At 43.4% G+C, this 25,253-nt stretch overlaps 1 protein-coding gene and 1 long non-coding RNA gene across 4 annotated transcripts in view; one reads left to right on the top strand and one right to left on the bottom strand.

The window, feature by feature from the left end:
- Positions 1-25,253, bottom strand: part of LOC135912941 (membrane metallo-endopeptidase-like 1) — a 158,441-nt gene that overhangs the window by 111,363 nt on the left and 21,825 nt on the right. For all 3 annotated transcript variants that reach the window (XM_065445566.2, XM_065445575.2, XM_065445583.2), the window contains exons 4-6: positions 20,766-20,931; positions 16,355-16,396; positions 12,423-12,626 (exon numbers count right to left, since the gene is read on the bottom strand). In XM_065445566.2, coding sequence (XP_065301638.1) covers positions 12,423-12,626; positions 16,355-16,396; positions 20,766-20,931 — 412 coding nt within the window. The remainder of the gene's footprint in view (positions 1-12,422; positions 12,627-16,354; positions 16,397-20,765; positions 20,932-25,253) is intronic.
- Positions 6,664-9,944, top strand: LOC135912450 (uncharacterized). The gene is made up of 2 exons (XR_010567674.1): positions 6,664-6,746; positions 9,774-9,944. It is a non-coding gene; the product is annotated as an uncharacterized lncRNA (long non-coding RNA).

Raw genomic sequence — 25,253 nt, 5'->3', positions numbered from 1 at the left:
ATATGTTGGGCTTCATGTCGAAGAAAGAGGAGCTCCGGTTATTGCCATGAAGTGGATAGCCTACTGAAATGCTTGTCAGGTCGCTTTGCGGTATCCTGTAGTGTTCGCCGGCTGAATAATGATAATAAGATGACAAGGGTAATCTTCAATAGCCTGGCAAGAAAACGAGAATTCATGATCGCCAGTGAGCCGCTAAAGCCTGTGCAGGAGCACGTTTAACCAGGTCAATTACTCACACGGCACCCTGCTCATGAGAAGTAAATTTACAGAAGAATGAAACTGGGATCTAGTGCACACGACAGACATTACAAAAACCTGACTGGGAACCCACAACTGCCATTGAAGAAAGGGCGTGTATAATAAGATTTGGTTCGGGGAGCAGGTTTAATTATGTGAGTCAGTGACGCCTCCGAGAGCAGCAAGGAATGAACGGCAACAAACACCGCACAGAAATATATATTGAAACATACAAAAGATAAGTACTAGGGCACAGGGCATTGGGGACAAGCAAGATCAAGCGTCCCTACACAGCGTTCAGAGCAACTGCCGCCATACACTCGTGGTTTGGCTGGTGCCGCGTCGTTCGGCGAACTATAAGGGAACGGAGGCGAGCTATCGAAGACTCAGGTTGGTCGACTGGTTGACGGGAGCGGAAGACGTGTCGATTAGAAGCCCCCTCGTGCGTGGGTGCCCAACCTAGTCATTCCGACAGTGGTTCGCCTCCCGAACGTTGAAGTCAAACCCAATCCAACGCGTCTTTTATGCGAACCATACTAGCCGCACAACCACGCTCTTCCTTGCTGCGCCGCGCGCGGCCGCGTAGCTACCATATGACGTCATAACAGCTGCAAAACGCCTCCTCGGCGCACCAATGGGCGCGCGTCTCTCGCAGGGGCCAGTCCGGTTGTCTGGAACGCCTCCCCGCGCTCCCATTCGGAGGCTCAGCCCGTGCGCTCGCTTGCGGCCGCGTAGCTACATAGCCGTGTCTCAGCTCGTGCGCTCGCCTGCATGAGTTGTTTCTTCGTCTAGCCGAACCAAATATAGCCAAGCAACAGCAGTTCACCAGGCTAAACAGTGGTTCAACAACTAAAATAAAGGCTAGTATGCTTCGCATCCTGGGCTCAACCTTAGCTAAGCCACAGCCATTTCTTGCTCCTCTTCTCAGAGCCGTCTGCTTACCGACGTGGTTGCTTCCCTTTCTGTGGGTAGCTTGAGCCACGCATTATCTGTCGATTCGCTGCGTGCTGTTTTGTGGCGCTTGCCTATTCGTAGTTTTCTTCTCAATTTATTATTTTTTCTACCCCACGAGTACGCGCGCAGCGATGTGTCGTTTCTGGTGTGGACGATGCAGGCATCGCGGTGCACATGCTTCCGTGTTTTCGACGCAATATCGTCGTCGTCATCCAGGCGTCTCCTGGCGCTTCACCACAGAGCGCAACCACTGCAGTCCACCGGGGCTAACATATGGGGCAGAAATTTGGAGATTAACAAAGGAGCTCGAGGACAGCTTAAAGACCGCGCGAAGAATGAAGAAACGTCAAACATTAGGCGTAACGCAAAGGCGGATTGGCGTTATTCCAGATGATGTTTAAAGCAAAAAATGGGGCTTGCAATGCTATGCTGTGCGTAGAGCGGATAACTGGTGTACCATTACAGTATACAGAGTTGGGGACAATGGAAGGGAAACCCAGTAGTCGACTGCAGAAAATTGGGTGGGGTGGTGAAATTTGGAAATTTGCAGGCTCATGTACGAACCAGCTAGCGCATGACAAGGGTAATAGGTGATGGCCTGGAGGAGAGGCTGTCATCCTTTATTGAACATAAAATAGATTGCTGCTGCTAATGATGATAGCGCCATATATATATATATATATATATATATATATATATATATATATATATATATATATATATATATATATATATATATATATATATATATATATATATATATATAAACGAGATGAGCGCGTGTTTGTTGGCTTCTTATGATATGACTATATATATATTCGTTGTCGTGTGCACAGACAGCGAAGGGGAGGCTCAGCAGGTTATTAGTATCTGTTACATAGAGTGTGAAACAGGAAGCAGCTTGGTGGCGCATGGTGCCACAGGCGCTTATTGCCATCATTGGAATTTCATAGTGTGTGAGCAGAGACGCAACCAGGTATTTTGGGATGGGCTGTGATAGCCGCATCAACCGCCTTCCGGCTCGGGTATTCTTTTTAATATCGAGGACGTGGTCCGCTTGCGACGGCAAGCAACAGGTGTTAAAAGGACATCTTGTTTCACTAACAGTTGACACGTTCTAACAGACATGGCCTTTCAGAGAAATGTCAGCGAGAGATCCCGTCTGCTGAATGATTAAAAAAATGCAGATGAAACAGCGCAACCGATTTAAGTGAGGAAAATATTTTATTTACAGCTGTTTGAAAAGCAAAGTGGTATCAAGGGAGCTGGGGTGCTGCAGGAGCATTTCGTCATAACTGAAACCACTACGGACACATGTACTAATACCATTCACAGGCTAATATTCTGAGCTCTTTCACTTTAGAAGTGTTTCACTTCTAAATAAGAGCGCTGGGCTATCATTATAGCCCTCTGCGTACATTTGCGAGATCTTATGCACACTGTACAATATGTCCTAAGATCAACCATGCTTCCGAAAATTATCCAATTTTTTGGCAAACACCTGAGGCTGCCGAACATCATGTCGCACGCGGCTTTACAAAAGCGTCAACGTCACTGAATGCGATTGCGTCAAAGCTAAAGTGACAACGTTTCTCACCTTTTACCTGAGTAACAAGCGCGATAACATTTCGAAATCGTATTGTTCCATATTTATTCAGACATCCATGCGAATTATCTTGTACGCCAAGATTATCGATTTCTGACTACGATAACAAGATATGCTGCTGCTGTCTGCCAGTGGTTGTTTACCTGTTGCCCTCTATAAAATCTACAGCGTCGCCTACATTCACTATAAGCCCAAAAGCATGACTGCCCTTTTTCTTTCTTAAACGTGTCACCAACCTTCCTCTGTTTGAGCAGATCATTAGCAAATTGCATGTGAAAGCACCGTTGAGCTTGTTCAAGTGCGTCACCTAAATAAGTAGACACTACCTGCATGAAAAATCGGAACATTCATAAGATCGCTAACTTTTTGATTATTTATGTTACGAATATTATCGTAATCAAAACATTGAAGCCCAGCAGTGGCGAAATAAGATAACTGCATATTTACGGTAAAGCTGTCACGATCCACTCAAGAAAGCAATATGTACTGACTACTAAATTAAAAAAAAAGAACAAGCCCCTTATATCATGTAAACTTACTTGTTTCATTAAATATTTCACCGCGTTGAAGATAAAAACTGAGCATCTGTTTAGCTTAACCATATGTGAAGCCCCATGAAAAATGTATGTTTTTGGCGTTGCACTAGTCAACCGCTACCACTTTCTCATTGGAAGTGCTTGAAAAGTTTTCATTTCCCAAGTAGTGCCCGCAGGGTTAAGTTGACTCAATTTCCTCTTCCTACCAAATTATGTCGCCCCGCTGTAGTTCGAACCTTTCTGGAGCTTCGCGACGGCTGGCACTCCTTCGCAACCCTTTCTAAACATTGATTTTTCTTGGGGAAACCGATTTCGCACATTCACTCAAGTTTGTCCGATTACTCCAAACTCGTAAACACTCCTCAACTGTGGGTTTTTCAGTGCAGAATAAAAAAAAAACGAACAGAACACAGGGTGAACTACACTATTCCAGCTTATGGAGCATAGCTGGGCTAGTTCAAAATTCTGATAAATAATGCATTTTCAGTGCTTTTGGAAGAATATTTTGAAAATATTCATAAAAGAAAGCAAGAAAGTCAGGACCCTGAAAACCTGTGTCTTCACCGTCCTGCTCCCTTTTATTCTCTGAAGCCTTTCTTTTCTACATAAACGATAGAAATGCAGTATGCACGACACAACCCTTACAAAAATGACTTTAGACTGTCTATAGAAAGTCTATAGACTTCTTATAGACGACCTGTCCTTTCTATAGATTTGGCCTTTTGTTGATACAAAGTCTGTAGACTGTCTATAGACGAAAGTCGATTAAGTTTCTATTTCTTTTTGTCTATACGCAGTCTATAGACGGTCTATAGAAAAAAGTCGATAAGGTGTTTGCTCTTTTTTGCCTACTTCATCTCTATGGACTACCTATAGACGAAAGTCGATACAGCTTCTATCTATTTTTGTCCATACTTTGTCTATAGACTTTCTATAGACGAAAGTCGATAAGGTTTCTATTTCTTTTGTCTACTCGCAGTCTATAGACAGTTTATAGAAAAAAGTCGATAAGGAGTTTGTTTCTTTATTGTATCCTTCCCCTCTATGGACTACCTATAGACAAAAGTGGATTACGGTCTCTATCTATTTTTGTCCATACTTTGTCTATAAAATTAAATTAAACTATGTGGTTTTACGTGCCAAAACCACTTTCTGATTATGAGGCACGCCGTAGTGGAGGATTGCGGAAATTTCGACCACCTGGGGTTTTTTAACGTGCACCTAAATCTAAGTACACCGGTGTTTTCGCATTTCGCCCCCATCGAAATGCGGCCGCCGTGGCCGGGATTCGATCCCGCGACCTCGTGCTCAGCAGCCTAACACCATAGCCACTGAGCAACCACGGCGGCTATACTTTGTCTATAGACTTTCTATAGACGAAAGTCGATAAGGTTTCTATTTCCTTTTGTCTACTCGCAGTCTATAGAGAGTCTATAGAAAAAAGTCGATAAGGTGTTTTTTTTTATCCTTCCCCTCTATGGACTACCTATAGACGAAAGTGGATACGGTCTCTATCTATTTTTGTCCATACTTTGTCTACAGACTTTCTAAAGACGAAAGTCGATAAGGTTTCTATTTGTTTTCGTCTACTCGTAGATTATGGACGGTCTATACAAAAAAGTCGATAAGGTGTTTGTTTCTTTTTTGTCTGCTTCCCCTCTATATGCACTACCTATAGACGAAAGCCGATACAGTCTCTATTTATTTTTGTCCATACTCTGTCTATAGACTCTCTATATTAGACAGTTAATAATAATAGTCGGCTAAGGTTTCTATGTCTTTTTCTCTCCTGGTGTATTGAATGTCTATATAAGAAAGTCGATAATATGTAATGCCGAGTTCCCATACTCCCCGCCCTCTGCGAAGGCGATGATATGGCACTGGTTCATGCGCGACCGGCACCGCGTGCAACCCCGGCGCGGCGGGCAAACCGTGCAGACTGCTAGTCGTCATTCGGTGCAGCTGCACCGAACGAGGATCGCGGCGGAACAGGCAACGTCCGAGTCACAAAGGTCTTCCAGGCACCCGAAGGCCCTAATCCTGGCTGCTTCCCGGACGTACACTTCGCGAGACCAGCTGGTGAAGGTCAGATGGTGATGATGTGGCAAAGGTGGTGAATAAGTCGCGAAAGCCGGCAGACCAGGTGGTGAATTCACCACCTGGTCTGCCTCTGAGTTGTCGTGGTATTGCATGTCTATAGATTAACAATAGACAAACATCGTTAATCTGGGCCCAACCCGTGTACGCTGTAACCAAGCGCAGGTACCGGTGGATAATACGTAGCTGCGTTTGATATAAGCCACTGAAGTTGTATACTGCTGAGATTGCTGTAGAGCCTATTTGTAGACATTAGTATACACATAGTGTATACCTCCGCATTTGTTCACCACATGATATGATCTACGTAGTCGGTCTCGGCAATCCCAAGGCAGTCTTCAAAGTTGTCGCATCACTTTTGCGGCAGTAGAATAAAGAAAGCAAAACGCCGATCCAATTGTTATAATAGTTGTTATGAACGCCAGCTTCAGCTACAAGTGGATTCCAAACAGGCATCGAGCTAACAGCAAGGACACTCGTAATGTTTGTAGCTGACAACGCGGACTTTGTGAATGTGCGATAAACCGATGTCGCGCATGTGGTGTTCGCGTTGTGTGTCGTCCGATTCTCGGATACTTTTCACATTTTCTTCATACCTCGGCTGCGTCACTAACATAGGGCGGTTTTTTGTTGACTGATATCCTACACTATAAACCCATCAAAGTTTCTCATTCACTTTAAATAGGTGCCAAATTATCAGAGCCCACCCAGTATTTCGCCGGCGGTATGCCTGGGCAGCCACGCATATGAGTACCTCAATGCTGTACTGATTGCTTTGACCTATCACCGGAACAGAAAATTAGCACTAACATACGTGCGGGCATCACATTTGGTGGTACGCTGGAAGATATGCTACAAGTACGCTGTATTACTAATCGACGCTGGCAATAATGCGTCTGAAACCTTTGAAGGGCCTTGTAATGGCTTTTACAAACAGCGCATTCAAGTTAGCGTTCCAGTCTCATACGATAGCCCACAGCGTTTGTCATACAACCTGCCAGCGCATTTCCTTCGTCCACGAAAAAAGATGAATAATGGTGATAAAGATGAATAAGCCACCCGTTCCGGCGCGCATGGCGCGCAGAGAGAGAGCGAAAAAAAAATGAAGGAGGAAAAGGCGCTCACACGAGCGCGCGCGCTCTCGCGCGCGGAGCTCCTGCGCATGCGCGGAGATCTTGCGCGTGCGCGGCGGTGCGCTATCTCAACGAGTGCGCCAGGCACGTATACGGTTGTGCCGGTGTGCGGTGTCCGCCTGAACGTTGGTGTCTGTGTATGCGTGTCATCTTTGTGGCATCACACGTCAACTACACTGAACGGTAAGCTTTAGCAAAGATGTTTTGCGTCAATAGCTCATGATTATGTGAGCGCATTTCGTAGCGCGAAGTGGCTGCATGTAGCGCAGGCGACTCGGGTATAGTGTCGGTTTGTCGTTGACATGGTTTCATAACGCGCTCTTGTTCTCGCTTCTACTATACGGAATGTTTTACGGCGAGCGATCGCTCGGGCTTGTTGATTTTCGCATAATAGTTTAGGTGCGTAAAGAAGGAAGCTACACCATGTTTTAACTTGATATTGAGCTACCACTAAGCGGAGTGTGTATGTTGGGCAACCAGTGTGGTAGATCTCATTTCGTGGCGCTTGATCCGGCCGCGATGAATGCTGCGCCGCATGTGTAGTGAAATTCTCGTGACACGCTTTACGTATATATCTCGAAATTGTGTTAGCATCAAGAATGTTCTGACAGACACGTATAGTTAAATAACTGCTAACGTACTCGGATGAAAGGCCGTGTTTGCGGGGCATGCATCAGCAGTGTGTGCACTGCCGTTTTCGCATTGTTTTTAAGGTAGCAGTATATTTAAGGTTTCTGGCAACCAATCTAAATAATTTTGGGAAGTTACCGCAAGCAAAACACGAGACTTGAAGAAATGTCAAGCGAAAATCTCTAGATTCACCCAATCTATTTATATGCAACCACAAACGCTTTTGGAGCATGAAACCTGCGATAAGCTCAGTCACTCGCAGCTTCGCAACTTAGCCGAAAAAATTGGAGCACAATAAATTAGTCACTCCGGGAAGCACCTTTACACGTTTCAGACTGAAGGCATTGCGTTTGACGGTAGTTGGAAGATTTGTTTTTTGTCTCTTTTTTAAACAGTTTAGCAGCAGAAGTTATCTTTCGAGCTATATGAAAAGCGTTAAGCGCCTTTCGATGCTTCGAGGTTATGCAGTTTACGTGCTCTTAATCTCTAGGCAGCTGCTGGCACAGATTCGCATTGTGCCAGTCGTGCACGGTATGAAGCCCTTGTCGTGCGCAATAAGTGTTCCGGTTTTCATTACTGTTGCATGTAGTGCCGTCGTCTTGGACAGACTGCATACTATATGCGCTGTACAAAAGAAAAAAGAGCCAGATTATCAATTTGGTGGTCTTAGTAGATAACGCACAGATTATTCAACTAATTCAGTGGACATTGCATTTGTTCTACCCTTATTAACACACCTAAGAGATCGTAACATGTTTTAGTTGATAAGTGACCTGATCAGTACGCCCCCATTCATGCGCATTCTACTGAAAGTGTGGCAAATGTATTCATCTCGAAGTATGAGAAAAGAGAAAATGCAGACTGTTCTAAGCGGAAATAAATTGCAAATGTTAACGTGATTGTTCAAAACTGCAGTCAGTATGCTGAGCATGTTCGATCGGCACGGGCACATTGCATTAACACCTGAAAAATGTGCACAGTCCAGCAGGGTATCTTTGTTTCAACAATTATTATTATAGGAATCGTTTGGGATTCTCACATTTCTTTCATTTTTATGAGTACACTGTGTGTCACATGAACCTGTCTTGAAACGAAACGTACCGTTGCTAACACCGGCTACCATTATGGTTGTCTAACTGCTTATCATACTATAATATAACGAAACATCATAATGGTACTGATTAATATTGCCATGTAGTCTTTAGTCATAGGTAAACAAAGTTAACTAGAGGCATAAGTGGTGAGAGCAAATTATATAGTAAACTACTATTGAACCGTAAAAATAACTCATTGTATAGTTTTCCCTCACATTGTTGCATTTGTTTTACGCGTGTCTCTGTGTCTTCCGTGCTGTACTCGTGTGGCCATCAATTACGAACTTGCCGAAGCCCTTGTCAGCTTTATTAAACAAGGGATTCAAGTCAGTTGCATCTAATACTACATGTTAAGTGACTGACGTGTTATTCGTTTTATCTAAATATTATGGACTGGCACTACTTGGCAAGCATTAAACCATAGTATTTTTTATTGCACTTAAGCTGCAGGCGTCATGGATTGCCAGAAAATTTTCATGAAAACAGCCAGGAAAGGCTTGGAAAAAGATCGGGAAACTTTAAATTGGCCACATAGGTATGCTGTCTTGTTACATGTCAAAGTTTCCAGAAAGTCTCTGTGTTAAATATATTTTTAAAACGTTTCACTTCATAAAAATTGAAGGAAATTGGTTCTATTTATTGAAAAAAAAAAGAAAGTCAAGCAGACTGACAAGGCATTTCTTACTCAATACGTTTTTTTTTTGCGTTAACTAAACGTCCTGAACCTCGATAGCCTAGAAAAAATTTTCATCTTTCAAAGCACCTTAAATAATTTACTGTGATAGAATTCATTCGAACTATACTATCAGTTCTGTTTCCTAGGAGGTGCATATCTGTCGTGCCATGACACAAAGTGCTCGTGTGGTATTTCGGGTGCTCATGTGGTATACCTAACTTGGAAACCTGTTAGCATGCCCAAGAGGCCTCATTACCTGCAAGAAATTAAGGTACCATATCAATACAATCAACCCATCCGCCATCTGTTGAAGTTATGGCCAATGACCCATTCATTTAAAAGTATGAGAAATACATTTAAATGTGTACTAAGCAAAATAAATTACAATCTTAGGCATGATACTGGGAATATTCCAGTCACGTCTCCTGAAAACATCCCTCTGCACGGGCATACTTAACTACCAGCCAAAAAAACTGTACAGACAGCCCAACTGGGTAACGTTTCCGCAATAAATATAGGGACCATTTGGGATAAGTACATTAATGCATCATATATGAACTTGTCATAAAAGGGAACATACTGTTGCTGACACGAGCAGCAGTTGTGACTGTTTAATTGTTCACCATACCATGCAATAGAACATTGCATAAAGGTACTGATTTGTATTGACAAGCAGCCATTAGTCATAGTTAAACCGCATTAAGTATTGACTTAGATGGTTTGAGTAAATATATTCAGCTGCTTAATGAACACACAAAGAATACACATCTGTTATTTTTGCCTCATATTGCTGCATGTACTTATTTGCAGCATACACCTGCAGCACCTTTGGGACTAATGACACAAAGGTCAAGGCCAGCCTGGCGACCATGCTTGCCAAGGAGTAGTGTAAATATTTAATCTGTTTCCATAATAGCATAAGACAAGAATTTAAGGAATTCATGTATTATATCGAGCAATAAAAACGGTTAATGTATTGCCGGTGCATTTGTTTTATTTTTTGCACTGCATGATTCAGCACTATATAAATTCTTTCTGTTTATGCAACATATATGAAAGTACAGCTGGTTCAGGAGCTTTATTAATCTACTAACGGTAATGCATAAGTGCAGATGAAAAGGAACAGGTGCACATGCATAATATCTGCATTCCATGCATTTCATATCTATAAAATGAAATGAAATACATTCAAAACGTTTTGCTACCGCATGTAATGAAAAATGTAAACAAACTTGTAGATAGCTGCTATGGAGTTATGGCCTTATACACTCTTTGTAGACTTGTCTATAAAATGTCTGTGTCTATAGAGTGTCTATAAATTAATGAAAATGCATGTTTGTTGGCAAGTGTATGCAGAATGTCATAGAAAAAAGTGTATTGGATTATAAAGTTCTGTTTTTGTAGACTGAAGTCTATAGAATGTCTATAGTATATATACATTTGTCTGTAGACATTCCATAGACTTCAGTCTACAAAAGTAGAACTGTAAGCCTATACACTTGCCCATAGACATTATGCAGACAACTGTCTACAAACATGAATTTTACTTAATCCATAGACACTCTAGACTCAGACTTTTTATAGACTAGTCCATAAAAAGTGTATGGCCATAAGTCTATAGACAGTCTATAGACTTAGACTTCTTATATACTAGTCTATAAAAAGTGTATGGCCATAAGTCTATCGAAAGTCTATAGACAATCTATAGACTCAGACTTTTTATAGACTAGTCTATAAAAAGTGTATGGCCATAAGTCTACAGACAGTCTATAGACAGTGTATAGACAGTCTATAGACTCAGACTTTTTATAGACTAGTCTATAAAAAGTGTGCGGCCATAAGTCTATAGACTGTCTATAGAGCAGTCTAAAGAAATGTCTATAGACAGTCTATAGACTTCATAGACAAATGTCTATGGACTGTCTATGGATTTTCTATAAAACTTTTTGTCAGATCACAGACACGAGAGGCTGCTTTCTGGCCAGTATTTTGGTGTAGATGTCGTAAATGGGGCGGCAAGTTTTGCCATCAAAAGCGCGTTTCATGAAATCCTTGGATCATTTATGAAATTGATTGCTTTGATTACATACAACAGGAAACCAAACATGGAGTGAAATAAGCGTAGCGCGAAAGGACCATATTGCGAGAAGTATTCCAGTTAAGCTGATCTTTCCTGGCGAAGGAACAGCCTTGCATACTGCGAACGGGTTGAGCAGACGCACCGATCATTGCCTCCGACACAACACGCGAATGGCTTCTCGACTGCATACGTGTGAATCTAATGGAGAATAAGGTTTTCGTCTACGAGTACAATTTCTCTGCCGGTTATGCAATCAGCTGATTATGTCATTTATAACGCAGTGCAAACTGACTGCAGGTTGTAGACCGATATAATAAACTCCGCTAAACATGGTTAAGTCACTGTTTGTCAAGAGCATCTGCCTTTGCAGCACACGTGGTCAGGAAATGATGCCAGAGCGGCCGTCATGCATTAATCCAACAAAGCGACTGGAGCATCATGCAGGGCGCAGGAACGTGAACGAAGTTTCACGATGGTAATGTACAACTCTGTGTCGGTACAAGGGAGGCGTCGCTCTAATATGCATTTCCCCCAACAACATATAAAACCTATGAGGCACTGCGTTACTTTGCCTAAGAACGCTGAGCGAAAAGGGGCGATGCTTTACAGTGCTTGTGCAGACATTTGTTTCATTGTAGCAACAGTGGTAAAAAATTCCATTATTCCAGAGAACTACTCTTCTAACCGCGCAGATCAATTCTGCGGAATCTCGCAAGGTGGAACAAGTATCATGACAGGGTAAAAACTGCCACCCACCTGAATGTAGCACGTAGCTACAAAGGAAACCCTTAAGGGTTTCTGGGAAACAACGCTTGTTGTTGTCAATTAATTCACTCTCGCACTACGGTCTGCTAGTCGCCTAGTTAGCTCAGATGGTAGAGCGACCGCTCCTAAAGACGTTGGCTCCGGTTTCGAATCCCGGACCGGCACGAATTTTCCCCGCAACTGCGGAGCGTTCTTTCTGATAAGCCCGTCTGGGTTTCCTTCGTGCTACATTCGGGTGGATCACAATTTCTCCCCTTCATCTTCTAATTGCATAAGCTAATTTCCGCAGATATTTAAGCACGTTCACGTAGTAACGTGTCACGTGTGCCTAAACTTTGCAGAGCATCAAGACAAATAATTATTCCGTAGCGTTGCTGCTTGCACATCTGCAGCATTTTCTTGCAACATCCACCATGACGCTTTAAGGCACTACAACATCGCGGAGAAAGTGGAGACAACTGTTTCTTACGGAATAATATTAGTCACGATAAGAGAGGAAACATGTTATAACTAATAAACTACCTTCTTTTTCATATTTTGCGCTTGAAACTAGTATAAATTTCGGTACTCTTATTTATCGACGTATACGTGGCATGCGTATGTGGTAGGCGTACATGACTGAGCAACGGAGGTCCCAGCATTTTGCCGCACACGTATTCGTAGAAATCGTCGCACGGGTCGGCGTCTCTTCGAATCCATTGGCTCAGCCATAAAGACAGAACGGTGCAGTCGTCGTTGTCACATTCGATATCTTCGAACGGAACCTTTGTTTCCAAGGGCGTTGTCTCCCCAGGGTTTTTGTCGTCGGCGTGGGAAGACTGGAAGCGCAAACACAAATAGCGAAGAAGCAAAGCTTTAGCAAATAATATTCGCCACAGATGCCGTAATTACAGTGGCAAATATGAAAGTGAAAAAAAAAAGCAGCGGCAAATATAACTCACCAGAAACACTTCACTCCAGCGTTTGAGTTATCCGTAAGGCTAGGATCGATTTATGGTCGACCAAAGAAAAACGGTATTTCTTTGGCCAGTTGCCAGCCTAAACCAATCTGTATTACTGACTCCAATGATAAATAAGAAAACTAGCACGATTCACAATTATTCACTAGCGACACAACCAGTTCAATTTATCCAGTGTCGTCAACTGCATGTAAAAGCTGGTAGCTTGTGTTACCCTGAGCAACGATGCGCTAATTTGGCAAAACTTACAAAAATCATGCATTGGCGCAGGCATGGCACTGTAAACGTGAAGTTGTTTTTGTTGCCAATGAACAAATACCTCATCAGGGAAGCAAAAAAGTCGATAGCTTGGCCACTTGGTATTTGATTGGAGACAGCACACTATTTAGGCATTCGGCTTCCTTAATTCTATGTGAGCTTTTGCACTGTCAGCAAGTTTGTCCTCGCACGACAATATCATAGAGGACTTCAGGTTTGAAACTGCAATTTGACTCATTATGAGCTTAGAGTGGGTGGACTTTTATTTATGAATTTATTTATTACATACTGCAGATCACTCTGGCCCAAGCAGGACGGGCAATACAACTTACAACATATCTGTATTACAAAAAACACAGAAATGAAAACAAAAAACATAATAGCGCCTGAGGAAAGAACACATAAAGACATGATCATCTAGTCATACAGTGCGTAATAAGGCTCTGTTGGGCTGTTTTAGTCGGACACGAAATTAAAAAAAAAACAGAAGACATAAATGTTTGTTCTTGCAATGCAAGGGCTTAGGGATGTGTGTTTGGTAGTGTCACGTAGGTCTTGTAACCAATGGGGAAAGAAACTGCGTCTGATCACTAGCCATTTTGCCATTAAGAAGCAAGCTTACAAAAAATTCAGGCGACGTTTTTCTTCTCAGTTTAAGTAGTTCAATTTTGTCAGCTTTCGTGAGTTCAGAAGGAGAATCAGTGTACTTGAATTTAGAATAAACCTGACAGTTTTGGCTGAATTCATTCTAACTTTTTAATATGATGCTTAGTGTAAAGATCCCAAACAATACAACAATATTTAGGCTTAGTTAGTATGAATGTCAGATAGGCAAGAAATTTGACCTTGCGAGCAGAAATTCGAATTTTATTATTTAACTAGGAAAGTTTGCGGAAAGCTGACGAGCAAATGTCATCAATGTGCAGGTTCCAAGTGAGGTCATTAGTGACTGGAACTCCTAAGACTTGTAGCTGGCAACATTTTTCAACGGAATAGATGCCAGGTTATAAGTACATTTAAGAAGCGTTTTCCTAAGGCTTACACAAAAATAAACAGTTTTATTGGTAATAGCATTCATGCCAAAATCTGTGCACACATTAGCAAGATAAGAATTCAACACATCCTGATCATGCACACCTCTGATTTCACGAAATAAAGCATCATCCGCAAATAAACTAATTTGAGTTCCAGGAGTGATTACAGTGACAATGTCTCATATGAAAGAAACACCACGGGGCCCAGAACACTTCCTCCGGGATGATGTTACAGGAAGACTGCAGGTATTGCAACCATCAACTGAAACAAACTGCGTTCGGTTATGAAGGTAATGCGAAACTAGAGACCCAAACGTCAGGAAGGTTATTATTATTAGTTCATTGCGCAATTATTTATTAATATCTCTGTCAAACGATTTGCTAAAATCTAAGAGTACTGCGTCACACGCATACTCTGCGTATACGTCACACGTCCCGCCTTTGTTTTTTAACGTTTTTCCTCCGGAATTTCGGCCACACTTCTAGTGACGGCGTCACGCGCGAGCTGTTGCGCTTGCCTCGTTTTGCGGCGTGCGCCACTGCACCGGACAACTCCCTGCAGAGCGAGCTCTGAGCCAGGGCGTCAAAGATCACGCGCTCTAATGCGCTGCAAAATGGCAGATGCTTTCCTTTTCTGACCGGCCTACAGCACGACGAAGTCGCGCTACATTCCGCTTGCTACGGCACAGATTGCAATAAGGACTAGACGACATTCGGTCTCTACCCGCAGGTTTTACTATTTGCTTAAATGTTAAATTGTCAAGCAACGGCGTGAACAAATAACTACTGTAGGCTTCAACCACTCTCCAAGTTACGTGTCACTGTGAGTGGCATAATGCCAATTGCGCAGGCAGATTTCTGCGTCTGACATTCACTCTACGGCTGGCAACATGCCTCCCTAGAAAAGAAGGACGCGTGGCGTCTATTTGAAAATTTTAGCTGCTTCCGTGGGCGTGCAGCGGCGTAATACATCGCAGACACGATGGTCAGCGTGCATTGTATACACCTTGCTGATCTGTTTAAAGGGGCCGAACCTGGCCAGAGGCTTTTTAAAAATGGAACTCTGAAACCCATGACCAATATGAAAATAAATGATATGCTTGGAATTCGGTAGTACAGACATCGGTAGACTGCGGTACATTCTGTAATTTAAAGAGAATGGACGTGTTTTTATGCAGGCATCGCGAAAGAATGCGCAACCAGGTACTTCCCTCGGCATGTTCTTTAATTTTTTGAAGCAGTGTCTGCTGTAAGTAGTGTTATAATTACTCGTTTTTTCAATAAATTTCCAGTTAAATGCAAACGTCTGGGTCGCGTCTACGCCTGCCTATTTGCTTTCAGTGCACTGCTATCACTTTACAATGCTCATTAACAGCTTGTGCAGATTTTCATTGTCTATGCCATACCTACTATCACACTGTAAGAGATGCTTTTTTGGGCATTCTATAGGCTAGAAGAGTAATTTTTCACGGTACACTAAGCCAAAAATGTAGGTTTTTTATTATTGTAAGCGTTTCTCCAGCGTTTTCCCCCTCCACTGTGGAAAGGCCTTGTCGGACTATGCGTGCTCGTTCCAGATTTGTTGACAAAAACATTCGAACGTTGCGCGAGTCCTCCACTGTGATTAGATGGCCTGTTTGACTAGAGAACATCCACGCCACAGCCCCAGCGGTAACACAAACCCGGCGAAGTTAAGAAATTTATTCCCATCCACTTGACTTTGTTCTCCCTTCTAGTGCAAAACATAAGAGACGTTTCTAATGGAACCATTTAGCTGTTCACCAGTTTTAATGGATATTCAATTTATTGATTTAGTTTGCTTTGGCGAAAGTGTAAAACTGCGAACAATTAAAAATGAATATTACGAAAGCTTCAGATGACTTGAACATTATTATTAAACAACTCAAGTGTTTTGAAATGTTTTCTCTACGTGTACTATGCGTGCAGGTCTTTTTTTCATTGTATTCAACTGTTCAAGGGCTCTTCCGTATTTTTAAATTATTTAGATTGAATATACAATTGGTCAGCGAGTGATGAGCGCTTTGCAACGGCAAGACATGAAATGTACCTTATAAATATTTGGAATATCTATTCGGTCTGCCTTAAAAATGATTTAACAATTGACAATTCATTAGCCATTGTATAGGCTATCGGTGCAAACAATATTTGCATTAGATGGAGTTATACCCTACGAGGAAAGCTGATTCTTATTTGTAAGAGCAGGCCATGACTGGTGCTAATTTATACCGTGCGCAGACGTAGAGAGCACGTGACCACATCATCACAACCACTTACTTGAAGTTGCGTCGGCCAATCGGTGATATTTAATGTTGTCGTCTGCAGAGAAAAGAAGAAAATTGAGCGATTTGTACATATTGTGGGAAAGCTGAAAACTCGTCCATAAATAAATTTCTCTAGTGAGTAAAAATAAATTGGTCTTTCACTTTCCAGTCGTTGGCATATGCGTAATGAGGGAGTCTAATGGTTTATCAAGGACATCCGAGAGGTTCCGAAAATACATTTCTTTTTACACGGAGAACAGTGTTGACGACAGTCAAGACGCCCTTTTGTGCTGCCGTCTGTACTCTTCGCTATGTCGAAGGAAACTCACTAGCTCAACGCCAAATAAGAGAACTTTGTAAATCAAGGTTATAATAGGGACAGGCTGTTCTGCTACCTCTTGCTGCAAGGTGTTTGTTGTGTACGGCTGGCAGAGGTACGCAAGGCGTCTCTCTCATAGTGTTATTACACTGACTCTAGAGGAAAAGCTGGGTAAGAAAAGTGGCAACCGCAAAGACGGGGACATGTTGGGACCTCGCATTCTTGTAACACTAAAAATAAACAAAATATCATTCAATAACAAGCATTTACACGTAGAACGTATTATTAACAGTGCGTAATGTTCATTTCTTATATATATTTACAAAGGTCCGATGGCTATTTATAAAGGTTCGAAAAATTTACGGTGCCTCAAAGCATACGTTTACAGGCGCTTGAACTAGATGGAACCACCATAGTCAGGTAGGCTTGGGATTGCGTTCATTGCGCGTTTCACGTAAATCGCATCTCATCGTCAGGGCCTGCGCACCTGCAAAGAGTAGCAACATGGCCACGCCGTTCCTGCTGCTATGGGGAGCTTCTTCTCTAGACTTGTTTATCTTAACCCTGCGGTGTCTCGTTGAAGAGCAAATGTTATCAATGTAGCCTGCTGCCTGCATTTCGTGCGCTCAACAGGAAAAAAATGAAGCTAATGCGAAATTGTACAGGCACCACGACATAAAAAGTAAATGTTAAAGTTGAGAGTCTGACCAAATTCTGTCTGCGTGGTATGAATAAAACACGAATAATGTGGAATGTGTGGCCGTAAATGCATACTCTGCAATTATGTTGGAGAAGGTGCACTATGTTTAATTACAGTGCAAAACGAAAGAGTACACTAATTTAGAAAGAGAATAAAATAAAAGTGTGATGATTCAAAAGGCCAAAGAAACAAATTCGCTCACAAAAAGAGGCTACGCTTTTGTCAGTCATTGATATTCATAAAGTCGTATAGCCTTGCGAACTCTTTTGATTGATATCAAATCCTAGCTTTACTCGCGATGTGCAGTGAATATGCCCGAGCAGCCCGATTTGTATAGCACACGTAATTCGTTGAAAAGTACACCGAACTCCTGCGAGTGGTCCCTTTTACACACTGACGTAGTCTTTCTCACGTTTAGGATGAAACCGCGATAAGGGTCGCTTACTCCCTGCTATAAACTGAGAGTCCATGGCTCGTTCGAACAGGTGGGACTACACAGCTGACGCTGTCGAGCAAGCGGGTTCATGCATCCAAATCTAGGACCTCGTTCGGGCTAGGCCAGATAGTCACGAGCCTCGTTGGAGTGTCTACAGGGTTCGCGTAGCATTCATGACTCTCGATGGCATGCAACATGTGAATTTGTTCACAAGTGTATAAGACCGTGTTTGTCCTTTGCTTAAACCATGACATGAAATCTATGGGCTGTGTCACAAGCTATTCATCAAACAAGAGCGATTTCAGCACCACGCAGAAGAACGAGCGCACCAAACATGTGGACCAAACCGAACAGGTAGGTAGTGTTTACGTGCGGGGCTTGCAGCCAGGCTATTTTCGCACGTATCCTCAGCCTAGCGGCTTCGGATTTCAACGATAGCCAGCTACGGCGTTAGCCACCGAAACGACAGGATCGCTCGAAGTGGAGATATTATGCCAGGCCTTGAGAGGATCGTAAAGCACATGTTGGTCTTGTGGTCGACCGCAATACCTATGGTGGCAGTATACAGTGAGCTCAGATACGGCGGAAGCCCTAATTGTAGTGACTTGCCCACTAAACTAATGCTTGGGGCCACACCACATCGTGTGTTTGGCTTAAACCTTGTAGTACCAACACAATCCGAGGGCCGGCTACTCGGGCACAATAAACGGTGCTGCCCGCGGTGTGCCAAATAGACTTGTGAGACTGTTACCAAGAGTTGGCTTCCTCACTATTCCTGAACGTAGGGACTAATGCGGCACCAAACCTTCATGCGGCACCAGAAATTTCACCCGCCTGCCAAAAGCCAGAAGACTCATTTCATGAATAGCGCTGCTCTCGAAGACAGGTGTCGCACTGCTAGCTGGTGAGCAGGCGCAGTCTGACGCAATCAGGGTAATTAATGCAGGGTAATTAAAAGCGAAAATAGATGATCAGGAGTCATCAAAAAGAAAGTGAGAGAAACAGAGACTGTAAATTGGATGCAGAAAATGGATACAAAAAACGCCATCGAGGTTTACAAAAATGGCAAGAAAGAAATTAGAAGGGAAAATCTGTAAGATAACACTAAGGGCAGAGCCGCCTTGCTATTTCAGGTTCGAGATGGTTGTCTAAGGATAGAGACATATCGGAGCAAATATTCGCAACTAGGCCAGATATGTGTCTGCTGCAGAGCAAATCCGCAGACCACTCAACACATTCTAATAGAATTCAAAAGCATTCACTCAGCTATACCCGTAGGTAACGCAAACCTCTCAGAAGCACTTGGATTTAAAGTGCACGGAAGCATCAACTCATCAGCAGTCGTAGTAAGCAGGAGATGCTTATAGTTTTGGTGAAAAAAATATCCAGCAAAGAGATTGGCAGCACCAGATCCATTGCGGCCATAAGTATAGCGTACATGGTAGATAGACAAGTTTCAAGGAAGAGAACAAAGATTAAGGAGATGCATGCAAACTGCAAGAATGAAAAACATGTATAGCATAGCTTATTAAGTCAAGCACTATTTGTCACCATACCGTTTCACCGTCATTTCCGCTAAATAATCATCAGCATCATCATCATCACATGGGCTCGTGTGGACTTTAAGCTTTCCATCCCGACTGTACATGTTATAGTCTTGCCATTTGGCTTGAATTCATCCACACGATAAATACCGATTTCTTTCGCTGTTGTTTGCCATTTGGCTGCGTAGCGTATCGGCTTGACAAGGTATGTTAAAGCAGTTAAAATCTGATGTTCACAAGAGAACATATTTTTTCCCAGTCTTCAGCGAATAAATAGACGACGACATTTCAGATGTTCCAGTTGTTAAGTCTATAGATATAATATAGTGATAACATTCTCACTTCAAGTAAATATCATTTGTGTGTATGTTAAGTGAAGGTTTCCCAACATTCCTTGCCTTGAGGATCCCCACCTGTTTCGCCAGTGTGCCGTGTGGTCCCTTCTCCCACCGTATCTCCTTTGTTGTTTGCGCTGTTCAATGGTGGTTTATAAACACACCGCTTGTATACTAACATTAAAGGTCGGCATCTACCAACCGCGTAGCGCCGTAGCGGGCGTCGGGCGATTTGAGTGCTAATTTTATTGCGGACAAAGTGTAATGAGACTTAGTGCGAAATTAAACCAGCCTGTACACATAAAACGGCTCCGTAGGTGCATTGGTGTACCTTTAACAGTAATCACTCGTGAGCAAACCTTATGTGACCGACGCCGACGGCCAGTCGTTGTGCATCATCAATGAGACGCCGGAATCGTGAAAGTGACTTTCAGCCTGCCGGCCATGCAAATGTATTCTCGTTCAGACCACCCCGCGAGCACGAATGGAGAGAGCGCTTCGCGGACAGGTGTGGGCCCATGAATAGCGAACGATCAGTCTTGAACGCCGCTGCCATGACGGTGGTTTTTCCAAAAACTACCGAAGCGTGCCATGTGGCGGGCTGCGGTTTTTGTGAAAAGTTTTTTTTTTTTGAAATTCAACCGGAAGCGGCATGGGGCGAACGGAACTTAGTTTGGGATCCCGTGTTCTAAACAACTGTACTGATTTGTAATGTTCTGTACTAATTATAATGTAAACGCTTTAATCGCACAAGTAGGCAGCGCACTGGTGTAATTATTTTTACATTCTTTGTGTGAAACATTTTACGCACATCGAGGAATAAAGAGGAGTCGCCGTCGCCATATAGCGTACACCAACCCCTGCTTATTACAGTTATTGAAACAAATATATGTCGTAATTATAGTCATTCAGCGAACTTGTCATAACATTTTGCTTAAAGGAGGTTATCATGCACAAGGTCTGCCGCATCATTAATTATAACGCAGCTCTTAGAGCAAGATTTCTCCTTGGCAATTATCATGTGAAACTTTATGGCGGTGGCTCGGCACTGTTTAGCTTCTCAAAATAGACGGCAGGAACGTGGCCGTACCTCGAGTGTGGCCTTTCCTTGAAGCACGAAGACGACCACGAAGAGGAGACCCGAGGCCAGGCAAGCCGCGCTGAACGCAACAAAGGGTGGCACCGCCGGTTCTTGCCCTAAGCCACCGATGTTTCCTCGAGCGTTTCTGGAAGCACCTGTATTTGCGCTGTTGTTTCTGCAATAGCGATAACAAGCGCTGAACGCTGCGGCATTGTAGCGGCTGTGAAAAATCGCGAGCAAAACAAGAAAAGTTTTAATAAAGAATACAACTCCTTACTAAGCAAACTTGCATCCAGAAAGTAAATAACACTCAAATGACAACGACAATGGCGAGAGTGGCTGTTGGTCAACAATACAAACTCATGGATCAGGTGAATGAGGTATTTGTGCATGTGTAACCGAGAAGTCGGTGGCGCTAGCTTACAGTTGCGAACGGGCAACAGCATTCGCGGCGCGTGCGCCTACTTCTTAGACAAGACTTGCGACAACATTGACGGCTTGATGAGAGTGACAATCGAGTGATAATCGAGTGAAATATGGTTGCCGGCAAAAATCTCAGTGAATGGGCGTGTGAACACAGAGGCAAGCGCTTGGCCTGGCGGATCGTGAATAGGAAGGAACTTTAAGGTCAGGAAATTTGGCCAGCCTACTTCTGCAGAAAACTTTTGTAGCCTCACAAAACTGTGCGTCACGTTATGAAAGCATTGCAGCCAGAAGACATGCCACTGTGCGCTCGAAGGATTGTTTTCGTTTTAAATTTGAGGAGCATAGAATTGACCGCTTGATTCAAGGTTGATTTAGATGGAATAGTATACATGCCAAATGTGCCCCCGGCTTCTGATAATGAATAGTGCGCTGAATATGGGGACCATCAGATGAATTTACCGCATCAATGGAATCCATGCCAATGGTTATTAGAACGGCTACTTCATATATTTTTGTGCATCCATCACTGTAACGATGACTCGCAGGCCACGGTGACGGAAAACTGAAGAGAACTTCCCTCGTTTAGAACTGCAACTCCTTCTTTTCTTCCTCCTCCGAGTTTCCTTCTTCCATGTAGAGTGCCTCGTCAGCGGCAAGTGCATATAATATTTACTCTTGTTAGAACGTATTTTCTGAAAAAAAAATTTATTGCACCTAGCACTGCTCCATCCTTTTGGTGAATTTCTCCAAAGAGGAAGGGAAATAGCAATATTAAGGTATTAAAGGGACCCTGAAACGATTTTACGATTTTGCACAAACGCACTAAGACGTTAGAGTAGGTCCTTCTGTTCATTATTTGACGTATCGAAGTGATCCGCATAAATCGTGTAATTTATTATAAGGTGTTAAAAATATACGTCGGTGCCGGTTGGAGCAAATCGCTCGGCTCAATTTTCAGCCGCCCCTAACCATTTGACGTAAATTGCCCTAATGATACTAGTAGGGCGAGCTATCCGACTGGCTACTTAGAGCGCGTCATCAATAATTTTTTTAACTTTATAGAGTCAAGAAATGTTGTTCGTAAGAGTTAAAATGGCAGGGATGTGTTTCGTTTCATAGAAATACACATAGAATGCAAAAGAGCAATTTCTCACTGCACTCGAGCTCTTCCGACACACAGCAAGTGTCGGCTGCTTGTGTTACAACGTGCTCCATGTTGACGAGAGCTCCGGGTCAATGTTGCTCTCGACGTTTATTTTCGCAATAAGCATGGTTCACCCTAATTACGTTGTGGGTCGCAAACGCAACGACTGGCAATATGTCAAGCTGCGACATCGCGTCGCTCTGGAAGGCCGCAGACGAGCGGAACGGCTGCAGCGCCTCGGACTGTCGCTCTCAGATCGGTGCTAGGCCTTGCGCGTTTGTGGCCGCCATTTTACGCCGGTGGATTGCTACCACAATAGTATTTCGCGTGTCCTGTACTCGATTAAACGCAAGCGCAAGCGGGCTAAGCCTGGCCGTTTGACGGTGCCTTTTTACGGGATGAGCAGAGCCACAAACGTGAATTGCCTGCACGCTGCAGCCACCTGCTGCCAAGAGCTCAAATCAGGAGTTCACTTCTTACTTTCTACGCCCTACCTTCTTTCCTTTTGTGCTTTCAACATCTCCTGTGGCCTTGACAAACGCCTGCCCTAAGTCAAAACGGATCAGGGGCCCTATAACGTAAAAATATTCCAATATGTTTCTATCCCAATCTCCTGACATCAAATTTGCGTAACCAGCAACGCAAGCACCGGGCGGTCACCCGCAGGGTTGTCTGAACAGACCAATCAAACGCTCTCCTCGTTCATAGGAAGTGAGTTTTGTTTGTTTGAGAAACGAATAACATTGCCTACACTGAGCGGCTTGTCGCATTTCCTTGGCTGACAAGAGGCGAGCAGAACGCTCAAGTGGAGAGGGATTCACTGGGGCAGAGACAGTGCACTGAAAATCGATAACCGGATGAAGGGGGTGGTGCCGGCGTCAGCGATTGGTCGGCAATCCCTTACTTAGCTTGTGGTGGCTGGTCGAAAATCGCGGCGGCATGCAACGGAAGCTGAAGAATGGCGCTAAAACGTACCCTCAGCAAAGAAGAGTTGGCAGAATGAGGTGGTAAACGTGCCGAAAGCGATTGAAAACGTTACACGGCCACGCAAGAAGTTGTGTTAAACGCAAATAAACCCATGCTCTCCGGCACCTGCGTGTAGGCAGCGTCTCAGCGATCGGCGGCAGCTATCTTTTATTCCTTTCGGAACGGAGCAGCCTGCGGCTATTCCGAAAAAAAATCAGTTTTGTTCTGCATATTAATGCATCTTTATCGCGTACACGTCACTTTGACGCGTTGAGTTCGTGCGGTTTTCTGACGTCGCGTGACAGGCAGGTGAAGTGGGTGCAGCCCGAAAACTTTTTACCAATAGCCGAGGACTAATGGTGAAAAGGGGTCGAATCAGAAATAACTGTGCTTTTTTCTGTCAAATCATGCATAATCATTGTGTACACGTCATATCAGATAGGGAGGTATCGCGGTTTTCGTGACGTCGCGTGCAGACAGGTGAAGTGGGGGTTGTCTAAAAAAAGTTTTGACCAATCGTGGAGGGCTGATAGCACAATATGAATAGAAAAGTTTGGAATAGTTTTACGCTATAGTGCATCAGGTCCACTTACTTTACTTACTTACTTACCTATCAAACACAGTAGCTGTAACGAAGTCTATTCTGCTTTGCTGCTGTTGTAAATTTTCCTCAGGAGCCTAATCGTGAACACCTTTTTGTAATTTGTTAAAATGTTTTACACCTGGTTAGAGCAATACTAGCTCGTTGTTTGACTGGTTAAGCCCGGCGCCACCAGGTGGCTGGACCATGCTGACCGATCAGTCCGCTCACGTACATCTACACTAAAATTCCTTCATCAGCTTGAGTTTATGCCTCCACCAATCCGTCGAAACGCCCAGCTCGCCTGTGGTTACCGAAATACCGGACACGTTTGGCGCTGCGACTGAATGCTCGCAATGTTTCGCTGCTCGCCGCTTCGATAGCCCCCAATTGTGGTCCACTGCCAAGCTGCTGGCGGAAAATTTTGAGAGGCTTCGCGCGCTTGCTCCTATACAACCGGAAGTAGACGCCACGACATGCAGCCATGACGCAGAGCCAGTGAAGGCGGAGCCTAGCCCCGATCACTCGGTGAAGCACTTGAGGAGAAAATGCATGGCTGTGGAGGAGGGTTACTTGTAACTGTCCGTAACTGTCTTATTATCAGATGCTTCACACAAATTAAGGTGGGAATGTTTATCTATAGCTGTACCCTACACATCTATAAAATTTGTTCCAACCGTTTCAGAGGTCCTTTCAATAATTTCACCCAACAATTATTTATTACTTTAAATTAGGTCATATGTTGCAGTAGACACATAGAAAGCGATCTGTAGAGCATAGTTTACTAAACTGAATGATATTTGCATTCAGCAACCTATTTTTACGCCGGATATCTCAAAAGTGGCCCCATTTGTAAATTTTTCGGTTACCAGGAATGTCTTCACGAATAATCGGCTTCACTGTCACAGCTATGTGTCCCAAAAGTAAACCGAAAGAGTCATCATTGGAATGTAGTTTATTTGCCATATGGTTATTGTGGTTTTTCGTCCACTTCTGGAACAACCAAAACAAGTCGTCACACTACGTAAAATGGTATCATGTGTTCTGCACTGAAAAGCTGAGCGAAAATGTGCATGTAGTACGACGCAACGGAAGAAGGCACTTGGAAAATCTGTGACTATACGTACTTCCATATCTTTGTTTGAACGTTCTCTTGAAATGCTGATATGCTGAGGTAGCACCGGTGGATATGAGACCTAGCTGTGTGTCCCAAACCTTAGAACCACACTAATGCAGAGCTCTAAATCACTTTGCGTACGTAAAGTGAAGACTCGACAGTCTGTAGTATCCAATTTTCGGTTGCGAAATGTATGTTACTAGTACTAAAAATGTAGCCCAAATTTCCGTTTATGGAATTCTGTGCCTTATCAAATCTCCGGGT

Source organism: Dermacentor albipictus, chromosome 1 (assembly GCF_038994185.2).
Source record: "Dermacentor albipictus isolate Rhodes 1998 colony chromosome 1, USDA_Dalb.pri_finalv2, whole genome shotgun sequence".
In the NCBI taxonomy this organism is placed as follows: domain Eukaryota; kingdom Metazoa; phylum Arthropoda; class Arachnida; order Ixodida; family Ixodidae; genus Dermacentor; species Dermacentor albipictus.
The sequence above is the reverse complement of the archived record's forward strand: the minus strand, read 5'-3'. Positions and strand labels throughout refer to the sequence as shown.